This window comes from Salvelinus sp. IW2-2015, linkage group LG13, assembly GCF_002910315.2.
Source record: "Salvelinus sp. IW2-2015 linkage group LG13, ASM291031v2, whole genome shotgun sequence".
NCBI lineage: Eukaryota > Metazoa > Chordata > Actinopteri > Salmoniformes > Salmonidae > Salvelinus > Salvelinus sp. IW2-2015.
Window position 1 is genome coordinate 46216039 of NC_036853.1, and position 18389 is coordinate 46234427.

Here is an 18389-nt window from a genome sequence, read left to right on the forward strand (position 1 = left end):
TCCTCTGTCCTGGACCAAACCCTTTCATTCAGGATGATGTCATCCACTGAGTCAGGAACAGGTGGTCCTAAACTACATCGCCTCTTCATCAAGTTTGACCCAGAGGTTGTAGCGGTAAGAGAATTGAATGATTACTATACACTCATACATATAGATAGTCAAGACATCTACCAGACTGCTCTGTCCCCCCTTATTGTACCATTCAATTGTCTTTTAAGAGTGGAATTCATATATCTATCTTGTCACCATGCATCAGACACTTGCTCCACGGAGTACGCACTTGCTCACTTCCCCTCATAGACTTAAAAGCATTGGACTGGTGAAAGCAAGGGCTAGAAGGACCGATTGTCCTCATCATACTTTTTGCACTAGTCATTTCTCATGAGCAAGAATGAATGGAACTGGGAGAAGGCTAGAATCGGACCACAGAGCTTAGTTTTGTAATCATCGAAACAGTTCCTTTAGATGCAGTTCTCTCTTTTRTCCACCAGGTGGTGTCYATACTGCTGGGTCTATTCCAGGTGCTGTTGGCTGTGCCTCTGTACTACATGGACGTTGGCTTACCCYAACTACAARTTATGCTCCCTTTATTTATTGGCTTCCTGGTAAGATCCTAATTTAATAAAGCCATAAATAACTTTGTTTCTGTCACAGGAGGCTGSTGAGGMAAAGACAGCTCAWAATAATGGCTGGAACAGAGTGAATGGAATGMKATCAAAGACATGGAAACCARGTTGTTTTAWTTTTCTCTATACTTTTRCCCCCTTGCCATACCATCCCTACTCTAATTGGAGTAAACTAATGGACAACAATAGRTCTACTGCTACTTAAAGCTATTTCACTCACATCTACGGTACCTGTKGTTGAAAAATTAGACACATATTCCACATTTCTTCAAGTGTTGGATTTTCACCCACATTGGCCAATCCACCATTCATTCTGATCTTAACTCCAACCCTCCGATATCCACAGATGAACCCATCTTTCCCAGTATAATGCCATTTTGCTATTTCCTTTTGCAATTACATCCCTCCATTTGACTATGATGTCTTACGAGGGTCCTGAACTTATCTATTTGTAACATTTCTACCGATATTGCCCTAAAAATAAATACTTTACTCAAGAGTATAATGATATTTCCCATTGACTGATCGTGTTTTTTCCGATCCCATAACTATACAGTTTGCAGGTCCATCTGAACCCTGATATTATGACATAACAACCATTGCTGGACCTGATTTAAAAAGTGAGCCACGATGGACAGTACCAGAAAATATATTCTATTGATTCTGTTTCCTCGTGGCAGAGTCTGCACAAGGCTGACTGTTCAATGCCCCATATACTGTATTGGGCATTCTTTTTGTAGCAAGTATTTATATAATAGCTTAAATTGAAGCGAAGGGATTGATGTGTCAATTGTGGTTTTAGTTTTTACATTTTTTAATTTAACCTTTAGGCAATACAGTGAGCTCCAAAAGTATTGGGACGGTGACACATTTTTGTTGTTGTTTGGGCTCTGTACTCCAGCACTTTGGATTAGAAGTGACACAATGACGATGAGGTTAAATTGCCGAACGTCAGCTTTAATTTGAAGGTGTTTTCATATATATCGGGTGAACCGTTTAGAGATTACAGCACTTTTTGTACATAGGGGACAAATTCACTTACAGTACCAGTTAAAAATTTGGACACACCTACTCATTCCAGGTTTTTTCTTTACTTTTGATAATTTTCTACATTGTATAATAATAAATCAAACTATAAAATAACACATATGGAATCATGTAGTAACCAAAAAAGTGTCAAACAAATCAAAATATATTTTATATTTGAGATTCTTCAAAGTAGCCACCCTTTGCCTTGATGGCAGCTTTGATTGGCGCCGGAGGAGATGGCTGCCGTTTTACGGACTCCTAACCAACTGCGCTATTTTGTTCGTTTTTTCGCATTGTTTGTAACTTATATTTTAACTTATTCTGTACATAATGTTGCTGCTACCGTCTCTTATGACCGAAAATAACTTCTGGACATCAGAACAGCAATTTCACCTCAAACTGGGCAAAGATTTTTTCTTTAACGTGTCCAAAGCAAAGGATATACTGCTTCCTCGGGAATGGCCCAAATCCCGTCATTTGCTAGAAGAAAAGACAGAGAAAAAGGTGGCGGAGGTCGGGCTGCCTTCTGAGAATTCGTAGGCGAGTGAGTAAACCCACTACCATCTGTTTCATTTGCCACCGTGCAATCATTGGAAAACAAAATGGATGATATACGATCAAGACTATCCTACTAACGGGACATTAAAAACTATAACTATCTTATGTTTCACCGAGTCGTGGTTGAACGACAACACGGATAATATAGAGCTGGCGGTATTTTCCATGCATCTGCATTTACAGAGAAGCTAGGGGGTGGGTGTTTATTTGTCAATAACAGCTGGTYCGCGATGTCTAATATTAAAGAAGTCTCAAGGTATTGCTCGCCTGAGGTAGAGTAATTTATGATACGCTGTAGACCACACTATCTACCAAGAGAGTTATAATCTATATTATTTGTAGCCGTCTATTTACCACCACAAACCGATGCTGGCACTAAGACCGCACTCAACAAGCTGAATAAGGCCATACGCAAACAAGAACATGCTCATCAAGAAGCGGTGCTCCTAGTGACCGGGGACTTTAATTCAGGCAAACTTTCTGTTTTACCTCATTTCTACCAGCATGTCACATGTGCAACCAGAGGAACACAGAGACGCACATACAGAGATGCATACACAGCTTTCGCATACATAGCTCTCCCTCACCCTTCATTTGGCAAATCTGATCATAATTCTATCTTCCTGATTCCTGCTTACAAGCAAAAACTAAAGCAGGGAGTACCAGTGACTCGCTCAATACGGAAGTGGTCAGATGACGCAGATGGTACACTACAGGACTGTTTTTCTAGCACAGACTGAAGTATGTTCCAGGATTCATCCAATGGCATTGAGGAGTATACCACCTCAGTCATCGGCTTCATCAATAAGTGCATCGACGATGTCCCCACAGTGACCGTACGTACATATCCCAACCAGAAGCCATGGATTACAGGCAACTGGATCCTGGACTTCCTGACGGGCCACCCCCAGGTGGTAAGGGTAGGCAACAACACGTCTGCCACGCTGATCCTCAACACTGGGGCCCCTCAGGGGTYTGTGCTTAGTCCCCTTCTGTACTCCCTGTTCACCCACGACTGCGTGGCCAAACACGACTCCAACACCATCATTAAGTTATCTGATGACACAACAGCCTGATTACCWACAATGATGAGACAGCCTATAGGGAGGAGGTCAGAGACCTGGCAGTATAGTGCCAGGACGACAACCTCTCCCTCAATGTGAGCAAGATAAAGGAGCTGATCGTGGTCTACAGGAAAAGGCGGGCCAAACAGGCCACCATTAACATTGACGGGGCTGTAGTGGAGCGGGTTGAAAGTTTCAAGTTTCCACATCAACAACAAACTATCATGGTCTAAACCCATCAAGACAGTCATGAAGAGGGCACGACAACACCTATTCCTCCTCAGGAGATTGAAAATAATTGGCATGTGTCCCCAGATCCTCAAAAAGTTCTACCGTCTCAGTGCTTCTCCTTCCAATAGGTCGCTTCCCCTTTAATTCCCAATTAAATAGTGCTTCTCCTTCCAATTAGGGCGCTTTCCCTTTAATTCCCAATTAAATAGCCAGCATCAGCTACGGAAAAGTGCGGTTGTGATGGAGACGTGAATGAGGATATGTTCAACCCAAGGTTCTGAAGCGTCTCTTCTGTTTGTTTTGTTGCATTTGAAAGTGTGCTTTGTAGCCTAATAGCAAGTTTACCCAGGATCGGATCCACTCTTTGCATCCGTGGACTACACCTCTCCGTTGTTCTTCGTGGCCTCTGAGATCTGTTGGCGGATTGATTGTCTGACTGACCGACTACAACCTTTTTGGTACGTATTTCAGTTGTTTTGGTGTGATGTATACCATGATTTATGTAGTTAGTTGTAGTTGAGGACTTATTAAGCGTTGATACGCTTGATGGTTGTGGTAAAATAATTGTATTTGATTGTATATTGATACTGGGTTTACGCTAGCTACACTGTATGAACGGACAAACATTGCGTGACTAAGGTCACTTGAGTTCCTGAACTCCTTTACCGGGCTGACTCTTTTAGGCCCGAACTACAGGACTTTTCTGGAAGAACCAGAACTCATTGTTTATGTTATTATACAGTATATGTGTGTGTGTAATCATTTATGTTGGTAATACAACCCACGCAAAAAATACTGTTTTTAACTTATTTCCAATGTTTTAAGGGTTTTGAAAAATGTATGTCCATCCTGACTTTACATAAGTCCTTTGTATTGGTGTAGACTTGACGGACCAGATGGGACTCATTCTCTCCCAACACAAAAAGAGAAACCAATATTTTCTCTGTAGCACAACCTATCTGGCACCCCTATATAAACAATAACCTCAAGTCAAAACCGTTACAAGCGCACCATCGAGAGCATCCTTGACCGGTTGCATCACCGCCTGGTATGGTAACTGCTCGGCATCTGACCATAAGGCGCTACAGAGGGTAGTGCGGACGGCCTGTACATCATTGGGCCAAGCTTCCTGCCATCCAGGACCTTTATTATTATGTGTATAATGACAAAAAATTGTCAAAGGCTCCAGTCACCAAGTCAGAGACTGTTCTCTCTGCCTACCGCACGGCGAGCGGTAAATCTAGTCGGAAAGGCTACTTAACAGCCTTTCTAACCCCCCCAAGCCATAAGACTCCTGAGCAATTAATCAAATGGCCACCCGGCCTATGTACGTTGACACCTCGCCCCATTTGTTTTTACGCTGCTGCTACTCGTTGTAAATTATCTATGCATAGTCACTTTACCCTGACCTACATATACAAATTACCTCGACTAACATGTAACCCTGCACATTGACTCTGTAATGTTACCCCTTGTATATAGCCTTGTTGTTGTTATTTTATTGTGTTACTTTTTATTACTTTAGTTTATTTGGTAAATATGTTCTTAACTCTTTCTTGAACTGCACTGTTGGTTAAGAGCTTGTAAATATGCATTTCACGGTAAAGGTCTACACCTGTTGTATTCGGTGCATGTGACAAATAAAGTTAGATTTGATTGGAGTTACACTCTCGCCATTCTCTCCACCATCTTCATGAGAAATTATTTTCCAACAGTCTTGAAGGAGTTCCCACATATGCTGTGAACTTGTTGGCTGCTTTTCCTTCACTCTGTGGTCCAACTCATCCCAAACCATCTCATTTGGGTTGACGTCGGGTGATTGTGGAGGTCAGGTAATCTGATGCAGCACTCATCACTCTCCTTGATCAAATAGCCCTTACAAGGCCTGGAGGTGTGTTTTGGGTCATTGTCCTGTTGAAAAACAAATGATAATCCCACAAAGCGCAAACCAGACGGGATGGCATATCGCTGCAGAATGCTGTGGTAACCATGCTGGGTAAGTGTGCCTTGAATTCTAAATAAATCACTGACAGTGTCACCAGCAAAGCACCCCCATACATCACACCTCCTCCTCCATGCTTCACAGTGGGAACCACACATGCGGAGATCAACCGTTCACCTACTCTGCGTCTCTCAAAGACAAGGTGGTTTGAACCAAAAATCTCAGATTTGGACTCATCAGACCAAAGGACATATTGCCACCGGTCTAATGTCCATTGCTCGTGTTTCTTGGCCCAAGCTAGTCTCTTCTTATTATTGGTGTCCTTTAGTAGTGGTTTCTTCGCAGCAATTCAACCATTGAAGGCATGATTMACGCAGTCTCCTCTGAACAGTTGATGCTGAGATGTGTCTGTTACTTGAACTCTTTGAATAATTTATTTGGGCTACAATTTCTGAGGCTGGTAACTCTAATGAACTTGTCCTCTGTAGCAGATGTAACTCTGGGTCTTCCTTTCCTGTGGCGGTCCYTATGAAAGCCAGTTTCATCATAGCGCTTGATGGTTTTTGCGACTACACTTGAAGAAACGTTAAAAGTTCTTGATATTGACTGACCTACATGACTTAAAGTAACTGTTGTTGACTGTTTCTGTTTCTCTTTGCTTATTTGATCTGTTCTTGCCATAATATGGACTTGGTCTTTTACCAAATAGGGTTATCTTCTGTATACCACCCCTACCTTGTCACAACACAACTGATTGGCTCATACGCATTACAAAGGAAATAAACTCCACAAATGTACTTTTAACAAGGCACACCTGTTCATTGAATTGCATTCCAGGTGACTACATCATGAAAATGGTTAGAGAATGTCAAGACTGTGCAAAGCTGTCATCAAAGGCAAAGGGTGGCTATTTTGAAGAATCTCAAATATAAAATATTTTGATTGTTTTAACACTTTTTTTGGTTACTACATCTGTTATTTCATAGTTTTGATGTCTTCACTATTATTCTGCAATGTATGAACATAGTAAATAAAGAAATCCTTGAATGAGTTGGTGTGTCAAACTTTTGACTGGTACTGTATATGTAGTAAAAAGTGTTTGGTCTAATTATTCATAGCACGTAATGACTACATCAAGCTTGTGACTCTACAAATTTGTTGGATATATTTGCTGGTTGTTTTGGTTCTGTTTCAGATTTGTTTGTGCAAATGGAAATGAATGGTAAGTATGTATTTTGTAATAAGAATAGGAAATGTTTTCTAAACACTTCTACATTAATGTTACAGAAGCACAAATATAATAACCCCAAGACATGCTAACCTCTCACCATTACAATAACATGGGAGGTTAGCACTTTTMGGYGGGAWTGACATTTGTGCTTTTGTAACTTTCTCACTCATCATTATTCYCGATTCATTCAGGATTATCCATAATCATGGTAGCATCCACATTAATGCAGAAGTGTTTAGAAACATATTCTATTATTTACCATAAGTGACTCCAAAATTACACAAAATATTATTTGGCATAATAAATAGGTATGGTGACAGAGGGCAACCTTGTTTTACGCCTCTTGACAATTCAAAGTTCTCAGAAGTAACTTATTTATTATGTCACATAAAGGATTGTTATGCATGACTTTTACCCATCTTATGAGAGGGTTCAAAAATCCAGGGACTGTATCAGATGCTTTCTCAAATTCTGCTAAAATTATTATAGCTGGTTTCTCTCATTCTCATAGTTTTCCATTATTTCTAGTAGTTGCCTAATGTTGTCTCCAATTATCTTCCTTTTAACAATCCCGTCTGATWYTGATGAATAATGTCCGGTAGGACCTTGTTTATTCTATCAGCAATACATTTAGCCAATARTTTTGCGACACAACATTGAAGGGTGACCATGTGTTTGATATATTTGATACCATTCTGCTCCAGCCATTACCACGAGCCCGTCCTCCCCAATTAAGMTGCCAAGCTTCCTCTGGCTTCTGTTTATATGCATAGGCTATATGTTATATAATGTGCATCATTGAAGGGTTTGGTTTTCTTTTTTCACATCTGTAGCAATTGAAACAACAGATTGTTTCTACTTTCTTTTAAAGTTTGTGACGGCAGGGTCGTTCGCCTTCGCCTGTGAGAAGTCTCCCAGCAGACAGCTAGTAAGACATTACAACAGTCACGTGTTGCATTGGAATATACACTGCTCTAAACGGGTGTAATCGATTCCATTATTCAAATGTCTACCTGTACAGTAGTCCACATATTMGGCTGAACATGTTGCCCATGGGCTACTGTGCAATGTGTATATACCCTATTAAGTGCATGAGAAGATACATCCATTATGTAGKAACATTTAGGTCCAAGACCTTTTTTCTCTTAGGAACAATTTCATCTTTGGGGCCAGGAGATTTTCCTGTCTCTACTTACTCTATCTTCCATGTTGTGTCTTRCTCCCCAGCTGACGGGCTGTGCCTACACTAACATGGCCAGCCTGTTGGCGGGCCTACTGGCTCTGTGTATGTACAGCGTCTCCCTACACTCCGTCCAGGGCACTGCTGAACCCTGCACTCTACCAAGCATCGACCTGTATGCAGGGGCTGCACAAAAGTGCCCACGAGAGTACCTGGAGGTAAGGAATGATTTGTGGGTGGGTGGTTGATAAGTGTGGGTGTGTCTGTGGACAGTTTGTTTTGTTTGCCACTATGCTATTTTAGTGCCCTATATTGTGTGTGTGTGTGTGTGTGTGGCACAGTTTTTTTGTGTTTATCCTTGTCTATTTCTTGGTCCCAGGGGTTCTTCAGGAGTGTCACAGTCCTACTCATCGTTTATGACCTGGGGGCTCTTATCCTCCACTCTCTCCTCTCTTTGTCCGCACTCAAGGGACTCAGAGTGGGACTGTGCCGAATGATCAATTAGTCAAACTGATTAACCAATGGATGCTAGTTGAAAAACCTATTTTAGAAAAATATTAATCTGTTTTATCATATTTTTATCAGTGACCACATTTCCTTTAACTTGTTCAWGTTRWTMTTTTTTTTTTTCATGGGTTTGTTTATTCCTTTCCAGCTTTACAGGCTTACCATTTTTTGAGAAACCTAATAAAATKATTTGTATAAACTCTGGACTTCTCATACTTATTAGATTGAGGGTTGTGTGTTCAGTGTAAGGTCACTGCTGGCTTTTCATAATAACCTATAAATATCAGGAACAACATTCTTTCCATACTGTTTCACTTGTAGTTAGTCATTACTTTTGGATACATATAGTGCTGCCAATGTTTTATTAGTAAGCGCTTATAGTGAGAGTCATGATGACATATTGGCCATTGACATAATGTTCCACTTTTTCCAACCAGACTTCYTTTACTTTACTGGGTACCTCCCTGCCAGCCTGTCCCTGCTGGCATTCATGGAATAATCGTGWCACGTAGGGGTGGGTTTRCCTTCAAATCAGATGCGCGCTGGATGAAACCATTGCCCAAAGAAGTGGATAAACTGTTCATGCTATCTAAAGATTTGCTTTCAGGTTCAAGAAACTAACAATGCTGTGGTTAAAGCACCAACATGATCACAATATATTTTCATTTTCTTTAGTTAAAAAGGTCATTGAATTATTGACACTGCATTTAATAACCCCCCGGAAGCAGAAATAGGTCATTCCAAAAATGGCGGCGGTTTGTGGTAGTGTGAAGTGAAACTTTCCAAATATTGCTGATAAAACATAGCTATTCTTTAAACCATTTTGAGGATTATCGTCGAACAGATATTGAAGAAATTATTGTTGGACTGCTGTACCCGACGCCAAGCAACACGATCGAATGACGTCGTTTTTTTGAGGATTTGGAGATCGCGAACGGTGYGCTTTCCGCAAAGTTGACGGTAGCAAGAGTGCCTTTCATTGAATGTGATCATAACGATTGTTGTTGTCATCTCTACACGGAACTCGAACAACCAGTTAAGGCTAACCAGCCKGTAAAATTACGTTGGATTCTTCTTTTACCGGCTATTTTCACTCAACCAGATTGCCTTGTATATTGGGGTCAGGGCTCCCGTGCCCGTTTTACMTCATCCGTCACCCACACACAGGTCGATGCCCGTTAATGTTGTGTGCCCTGTCGCAACGAATTTCTTGATTTACTAGRAGCATAACGTAATTAATTTTGCCCGCTAACTTGCTTTATAATGTGATAGRCAGTCTGCGTGTTGTGGCTAACTATAGCTGGTTGACAACAGTATTAGTGTCGGTCAGCTGATGGCAAYCCATCAATCAAGATAGRTKGGGTGCGTTCAGCAGGGCACAATGTTGTGGAACGTTACACACATGCCTCTCTGACATGTAGAATAAGGAACCCTGACGACATATATCAACAGGGGGTCAGCTCCCACTCAGCCCAGTCAAAGCRCGTCTTTGTCCTGGGACCACACTGGTGGAACAAGCTTCCCCCTACTGCCAGGACAGCGTAGTCCCTGCCCATCTGTAAATTTATTTGAAACCCTACCTCATCAAGAGTATCTTAAATAAGAAACCAATTCCCTGCAATAGTCTTTTCCTACTAGCAAGGACTTTGTTGATAACTACTTTATTGAGGGAAAATGTACTTACTATGACTGTGGTATGTTGTCTCACCTAACTATCTTAAGATAATTGTAAGTCTCTCTGGATAAGAGCATCTGCAAAATTACTCAAATGTAAAAAAATATAAATAGATCTATTAATGTTATTTCTAACTACAACGTTTGCCTACTGAATGTGGCCCATGTTTAATGACTAGGCAAAGATMTAGCCAAGATAGCAAGCAGCTGAAGTAACTTAGGCCTGATCAGGATTTAGCTCGAGTCTGGTTTATCAAAGCCTAAATGTATGTAGTAGAGCTTGGCCAATAAAATGAGACATATCAAATTTTAACACCGACCATACCGATCACTTATCGCAGGCATTTTGCTGATACCGTTCATTACGATAAGTAGCCTATTCTAGAGAAATGTGAAGTTTGAAATTACATAAGTTTGCTAATATGGGTGAATATAATGYGACAATTGATGGCTACAATCATCGAACAAGTAGTAGTTGAAAGGATAGTTTAAAAAAAACAGTGGTGCACAATGTTATAAACTTATTGTTCTATTTATCGTTATCGCATCAATTCAGGCAATTTATTGCGATATGGATTTTTGTCCCTATCGCCCAGCTCTAGTATGTAGTATCATGGCGGAACAATGCGACTTTTTAGTGCTCACAGATAACTGTCAATTCTGTCTTGTATGATAACGCTAGATTATAGTGTAGAAAATAATTTCCCATTTAATATTTTATCAGACTGCCTGTTCATTTATCAGTTTGTGTGGATCTATTTTGTATCCTGTCAGTTTCAAGTTTTTTTCTCAAATTATCTATGTTCAGTAAACTGATGACYTTGACYGCTCACTTTTCCCTCCATCTGATTGACAGCGGTCCTGGCAAATCAATGGACAAGCTTCAGGACCTCAGCCAATCCGAGTTGGAGGATTTGCTGGACAATACAGAGCGGGTGGAGTCCATGGCATTGGAATCTGATGAGGTAAGCAATCACGTCTTTGCTTTGTCTTATTGTCTGTCTATTGTGTTTTGTACAGATTGAGATGTAGCCTGGTRCCAGATCTGTTTGTGCTCTAACCAACTCCTGTTGTCATTTATTATTGTCATACGCCATGTTAGGCAGGACACTCACCACAGGAGTTTGCAAGACGGCATAAAAAACGATCTGGAACCAGGCTAGTCGAGATGCGCCGCTCTTACTGAAATGCCTCTAGTGTTTTGTATCAGAGTAAGGGATAATGAATAGCCAAGCTTGTCTATAGGCCTATCTCTGAGCTGAGACCTTGCTTTTTCTGTCAGGTCACACGACCTGGCTATTACTCAATGTAAGCCCTAGATGAATGATTAATCTGAAGATAGACATCTAGGTCTCATCTCACTCTGACCAGTAGCAATGTCCAGGCTCATCCTGCCATCAGCAGTTTTTTTACAAGGTCATATTGACTTACTTCTCTTCCACCTTTGTKCATAGGTCCAAAACACTAACCATTGAGGTTKATTTGTTTGTCTTCACTCTTCACGTGGGGAGTTATGTTCGCTAGATGCAAAATGACCTGTTCCTGGCCAACTCGTCTTGTTGGTTAAGCCGTGTTAAGTTGCTGCCGTCTTGGCTAGCCAGGTCTGCCTGAAAAAAGATTCATTATCTCAAGCAGGGGACTGACTTCCTTGTTAAATAAAGTTGAGAGAAAAAAAAAAACATTGATAGAGAGAAACACATCACCAGGCAAACCTGTCCCTATCATAGTGTAAACGGTGTCCGTGGGCTAGCTTAGCATATAGCGTTGCCTCCCTGAACTACCCTCTGACTGGGCTTGAACCTCTCCCTCGCCAACACACGTGAACGTCAGCTTGGCAATYTACGAACCAGTCGAGCTATAGAGAAGGATCCAATTGGCAACATTTCAAGCTAGCTGAGCTCACGGCACATTCTTATCTCCGTTACACTAGCATGGCCGGGACACTMGTCTCAGAAGGGAGGACCTGGCAGCTTCTGTCAAACACAGACTGATACTGTATGGCAATGTCATCATTCAACGTGTTGCCGTGATCTACCAATCACAGAGTCACGTAGAGGAGGAGAGAGTAGTGCCCTGAGCAGGACTTGAACCCGGGTCGCCTGACCCCAAGACGAACGCACTATCCACAATCCTAAAAAACGTTATCCCAAATGGGAGAGATCTTAACATGCTGATCAAGGCTAGGGTCGTTTATGAGAATTAGCTAGCTATGTAAGTTGACGTCCGGTCACTACTATCTGTTGTACATGGTCCCGGTCAAAAATACATTAAAAAAAATACAATGTATTATTGACTTCTCGTCTATAGATTCAGAACATCCAGCTGGAGAGGGAGATGGCACTGGCCTCCAACCGTAACCTGGCAGAACAGAACCTGGACATGAAGCCTCGCCTGGAGAGACAGAGAGAACATCTAGTGGAGAGATACTCTGAACTGGAGGGAGTCAGAGAGACCTACAGACAACACTGTGACCAGAAAGGTAAGGGATAGAGGGAGGGATGGAGGGAGTCAGAGAGACCTACAGACAACACGTGACCAGAAAGGAAGGATAGAGGGAGGGATGGAGGGAGTCAGAGAGACCTACAGACAACACTTGACCAGAAAGGTAAGGGATAGAGGGAGGAGGGAGTCAGAGAGACCTACAGACAACACTGTGACCAGAAAGGTAAGGGATAGAGGGAGGGATGGAGGGAGTCAGAGAGACCTACAGACAACACTGACCAGAAAGGTAAGGGATAGAGGGAGGGATGGAGGGAGGGAGTCAGAGAGACCTACAGACAACACTGTGACCAGGGATGAGATGGGAGGTTATTGATGGATAATGGAGTGACAGATGAAGAAAAGCAACCTAATAGGGAATAGGGTGCCATTTAGTACTAAGCCTTGGTCTCTACTGGTCAAACACAGACAGACAGAGCCCCCCCTCCAGGCTTCCAGATCTGGCCTGTGTGTCTGTCTGCCAGGGTCTCCCCGGATACCATCGCATCAGCTCCCATTCCACTGCCGTCAGCGCTTTGTCAYGAAGCAGAACAGGCCGTGTGATCTGTGTACATGCGCTCCTGCAGCCTTGTTTTGTAAGCTTTTCATGAGAAGCTGTGTTTGATGGTGTRCGTTTGCAGGGCTGGAATTGGTGTCTGTTGTAAAGTCTGCTATTATAGTTATGTCATGTTTTTCCTGAAGGTGATTAGGTAATATGGAATGCATTGTTATTTCAACCCTAAATCAGTCCTAGTGAMTCACCTTGACTGGGTTTGAACCTTTACTCAACCAGCATAATTGTGGGAGCTTGCCTTCAATGAGAAGTCTACCAGAGGTATTTGAAGATGCATGAAAGTAGATTGTCCTGTTGCGTGTGTATCCATGTTTATCCAACAATGAGCTTCATGGCTGAGCTTCATGAGATTACTTTGTTCTCATTTTTAAATGTGTTTAATAGGCTTGGGCAGTATCCAGATTTTCATACCGTCCTTCTCTCGTCCTGGGATTTACGGTGTTACCTGCATGGCACAGAAGGGGGCGCTAAAAACGCAAGAAAAGCCCATTGGAAAAGCCCTATTACCAGAATGCTAACGAAGTTAGCACAAACAAATAGTGAAATCACATAGACGCTGTTAGCTAAACGCTAACATGCGAAAACAAACATTATTGCAAATTCAGCTCATAAAGTTATACAAGCATAGTTGGTAACTACCGATGTTGTTTTTGGAGAGTGGACTTTTCCYAGAGAAATTGTTCAAATGGACCAAGTTGCGGTGCATGCTTTTCTGATGGAAGAGCAGCATGTGTACATGGAGCAGATGGGAGAAGAGCGGAGGAGAAGGAAAAACTATAGTAGGAAGCACACGGGGGGAAAAAATGTCAAACATTTAGTCGTGAATAGCGTACAATTGTAACTTCATCACCTCTTGTGTGCCACATAACTGAGATTCGCCTATAGATATCGAAACGCTACGGACTCACTAGCTCGCTTTCTCCCYTTGTGCTATTTATAAACAAACACATGACTGGCTCAATTGGGGAACTACGGTAAGCTTCATAATGTGACCGGTGAAATGAAGAACGCAATCTCCTAACSTATTGCACAAGTTGACTGCAGGTATTTACTTAAGTAGCTACAAATATTGAAACATTTCAAATACATAGTTTGAAGCTATTAAAAAAATAMAATAAAAAGCTTTTTCCAAATACCCCGGTATACGGTGTATACAGTATACCGCCCAAGCCTAGTGTTTAATAACAGGCGTGAAGCATTGTGCTGTCAGTGTCTACTGGGACTTAGAAGCTTGGCATGACATTGGTGTGGGGGAGGTGTTTATTTCTCCCTTTTTCTCTTACACTCCCTCCCTCTATATTGGTGTCTTACTGGCTATCTCTCTTACTGTCTCTCTCCATTTCTGCCCCCTCTCTTTTATTCTCTTGCTCTCCCTCTCTTCCATTCTCTGCCTCACTCACTCCCCCCCAGATGGCATCATGGGGCAGGCATCGCCGGAGGGGTTGTTCTCCAAACTTCAGACAGAGGGCGCCAGCACGGAGACGGAGTCAGAGGTGAGAGGCCGCAGTGACAGACTTCTCAGGCGGAAAATGAAACCGGCGGATGATAATGATGACGAGTATGGGAGATGTGTATCCATCCTAAAACACAGGACCAATGACGACAAAATGATCAGCTTATCTCTTACTCTATTCAACGCCGTGCAGAGGACCAGCAGTTGGAATAAGACGATGATAATACATAAATAATACATTTTCAGACATTGACATTGGTCTCCCCTTTTAACTCTCGCTCTGTTTCTTTTTCTCTRTCTTCATCTCTCTCTCCATCAGTCTCTGGCAGATGAGTTTCTGGACGGCCAGCTGTCTCTGGACTCGTTCCTTGACCGTTTCCTCTCCCTCCGCTCCCTCGCTCACAAAAGACGAGTACGGATAGAGAAGCTGCAGGAAATCCTGCGCCAGAAGAAGGAGACCGCCGCGGGCGATGCCTCCACCGGCTCCATGACGTCACAAACGAGCGCCAATCAAGACCCAGCGACGACACAGTCATCGCCATGGAATCATCATCCTCAGCAACAACAACCGCAGCAGAATTCCAATCCCAACAACCACGCTAGTTTCCAAAACGGCCCCGGTTCCYCCCTACCTTACACCCCATACCCCGTCTCCCATCCTAACCCGACAGCTACCTCTGCAGTATCAGGCCCAGGCCCGTCCATTCCCCCAGGTCAATTTCCTCCCTACCCCAGCCCCGGCTCACCRTTCACCTCAGCGGTGGGCTACTCAGCCCGTCCTGCTTTTGGGCCTCCGGCCACTGCCTGCCCATACCCCACCCAGCCTACGTTCCCTGGTGTCCCCGGCTCAGGGTCTGCGTTCGGGCAATACAGTGCCCCCAACACCGCCCCCTACCCCTCTGCGTACACCTACGGTGGGGTTGGGGGGTATGGCTACCCCACGGGCCCTGCTCTGCCCAACTCTCAGTCCCCCACAGGCAGGCCACAGTACAGGCCCGGGTTTGGAGTGCCACAGCCCTACTCCTGAACCTCCCTCTGCTCTCACCCCGTCACTCCTCTCCCACCACACATTCTCCAGTCTCTCTCTCATTCACTCTTTTTTTCTGACTCTTTACCTCTCTCTCGATCTGCCTCTCTCGATCTGCCTCTTCTCCTCCCCCTCCCCTCCTGTCATTCAAGTGCATAACTGTCTCAGGACCTCCCCTTGTTTCCAATGTGTTAGAAACACTCTCTCRCTTTCCCTRTCTTCCTATTGGCTGTCAGCCTTTTTACTCTTCTCCCTCCCTTTGTGGAATACTGAGCCAATCAACAAGACCTTGGCCATGTACGTTTCAGATAGAAATGGAGCTGACGTGACTCTTTATTCGACATGTTGGGGCGGCAGGGTAGCCTAGTTGTTAGAGCGTTGGACTAGTAACCGAAAGGTTGCAAGTTCAAATCCCCGAGCTGACAAGGTACAAATCTGTCGTTCTGCCCCTGAACAGGCAGTTAACCCACTATTCCTAGGCCGTCATTGAAAATAAGAATTTGTTCTTAACTGACTTGCCTAGTTAAATAAAGGTTAAAAAAAAAATGTCATAAAATATATTTACACATCATGTGATCCTTATCAATGGTTTCACCCTGTAGCACAAGTCCCTTGTGGCACTGTGTTCGGTATATGCATTAGAGTACATTTGACTTGTTCTAACACCCATATCATTCTACACCGATGTCAGATTACATGTGTTGATCATATTCGTTCGTATATGATAACTTAATACCCACCCGAACCAAAACGTTTTCCATGTGCAGTTTTGTTCACGAATTCTGTTCTGTAAACTCTTTCTTGCTCTTTGTTCTGGTTAGAAAGTACTTAAGACAATACTAAAGAAGGAAAATCCTATGAAGTCATAGCTACTCTAGGATCTGACCATGTAATTGTATTCATTGTGATCTAAAAGGCTAAACTGATCCAATATCAGCACTCTTACTCTGAGAGGCTTTATGAATGCGGGCCCTGATCAGTGGTCGTTTTGGAGACTTCAATAACCCTGTCTTCTTTCTTATTCACCTGGCTGTGCATGTATGATGTTTGTTTCTTAGCCAAATCTGGACARCTTTACAGGTGTAGGATTTTAATTTGACCAGTTTTTCACAGCAGGTAAATAATCCTGTAGCAAAAGGACGTGAATTATTGTGTGGATTATAATTTATGGAGTTTTTTTTTAGGGGTTGATAAAAAAATATATATATAAAAAAATATATACAAGGGCGAATCAAGTCTGAAATTACAAACTTTAAAATACTTTTTTCAACCTTGAATACACTACAAGTTTGCATTTTCTGCTGTGCAGGGTGATCAAATTAAGATCCAACATTTGTATGTCCTACAAYTTTAGCTTCCAAGTCTTTTCTTTCTTGGCAGAATGTTTAGGTATTGTGATGCCTATTGACAATGATGTCGTTGTTTACAGAATCATATCTGTATTCTCTGTCGAGGATCATGCCTGTTTCTCTGGTATCTCCGTTTTCTCTCCCTCCCACACGTTTTAACTTCACACTCCGTTTCGTCCCCCGTCCCCGAGGGCTCACTTGGCGTTAAACTCACCTCTCGTCTTTCTCTCCTTCCCTCTCAACTCACTCTTTATTTCACCCTCTTTCTCCTTCTTCAAAATATGCCTGTTGACATGAACTGATGCTTGACAATGATTGCAYTGAGGAAATTGTTTATTTCTGTAAATTCACTTCCAGTGAGAATATGTGATTTGTATAAATGATTAAAGAGATGTTATTGATAACAAGGGACTAATGGGCTGCGCCCAAAATGGAACCCTATTCCCTTAGGGCTCTGGTCAAAAGTAGTGCACTATATAGGGGAAGTGGGTGCCATTTAGGACTGATCTGCCTGCTTTAGCTCAGAAAGCACAGGATGAGAGAGCTGTGACGGGGGTACTACAAAGATTAATACCGCCTCCATGACGGCTCATACAGCATTCATAGACACTTATYTCATCTTAGTCATGAGCTCTTCAACCCTAATCAGTGGTCTTAAACGGAGTGTTACTACATTGGTTGCCATCATGCTCTATGAAGGCGTTATGTAGCGCCTATGTAGGGCCTCTTCATCAGGTTAACTGGTTGGAATGACTGGTCTACGACCAGGGGGCAGTGTCTTACTGGTATTATCACACTACTACTGTTCCAAATAGCACTCTACCCCCTACAGAATGCACTACTTTTGACCAGAGCCCTATGGGCAGGGAATAGGGTTCCGTTTGGGACGTGACTAAAGGAAGAAAAGATGAGTCAGAAATTGTGTTTTAGAAGCCCAACGGAGATACGCAGCATTAATAAGGGGGAAATAAAAATACAAGCTTGGAGCTTGTTTTAAGTTTCTTTATTTTTTTGTGAATATTATTAAACACTGAACTTGATCTAAGAGCTGTGTTCAGACTCGTAATTTGAAAATCAATTTTATTTTTTTATCTWCTTAGATTTGTTATTTTCTCTCTGTGTGGTAGAAGAAATAGCACGGTAACTGCCTGATGCGGGGAGAAAGTTAGTTTTGACTGTTCTTAATCCAATTGCATCAAGGGCGATTCAAGTCGGATAGAACTTGATTGAGTTTAATTGATTTGATTTAAAAGGCGTGGGCTTTGCTTGTGTTGTCTCCAACAGAGCTTACTATCAGGCCTTCCTTCCCGCTCTCTGATTGTGATTATCTTTTTCTGATGTGGGCTGAGAAGACCGAACCAGGGAGGTGACACAGAAGAGAGAGCGACGGACTTCTGGGGGAAAGGAGGGAACTGGAGGAAAAACTCCCACCTTAACCTAGCAAATATTCTTACTCAGTGATTATT

General features: G+C 42.6%; 2 protein-coding genes across 4 annotated transcripts; both read left to right on the forward strand.

Annotated features, from left to right (window-relative positions):
- The first annotated feature begins 6 nt into the window (after positions 1–6).
- On the forward strand, positions 7–8570 carry LOC139028555 (uncharacterized). Its single transcript, XM_070446310.1, has 5 exons — positions 7–114; positions 492–605; positions 7553–7609; positions 7909–8079; positions 8241–8570. The coding sequence occupies exons 1-5, from the start codon at positions 34–36 to the stop codon at positions 8364–8366; spliced, it is 549 nt and encodes a 182-aa protein (XP_070302411.1). The 5' UTR covers positions 7–33; the 3' UTR covers positions 8367–8570.
- A 511-nt stretch (positions 8571–9081) lies between these two features.
- On the forward strand, positions 9082–17968 carry LOC111971587 (vacuolar protein sorting-associated protein 37C). 3 transcript variants are annotated; one of them, XM_023998430.3, is made up of 5 exons: positions 9082–9328; positions 10899–11007; positions 12350–12521; positions 14505–14587; positions 14867–17968. In XM_023998430.3, the coding sequence occupies exons 2-5, from the start codon at positions 10915–10917 to the stop codon at positions 15572–15574; spliced, it is 1056 nt and encodes a 351-aa protein (XP_023854198.1). In that variant the 5' UTR covers positions 9082–9328; positions 10899–10914; the 3' UTR covers positions 15575–17968. The 3 variants fall into 3 exon arrangements, with proteins under 3 accessions (XP_023854198.1, XP_023854199.1, XP_023854200.1); XM_023998431.3 differs by having other exon boundaries at positions 9082–9305; XM_023998432.3 differs by lacking the exon at positions 9082–9328 and adding an exon at positions 9337–9535.
- The last annotated feature ends 421 nt before the right edge of the window (positions 17969–18389 follow it).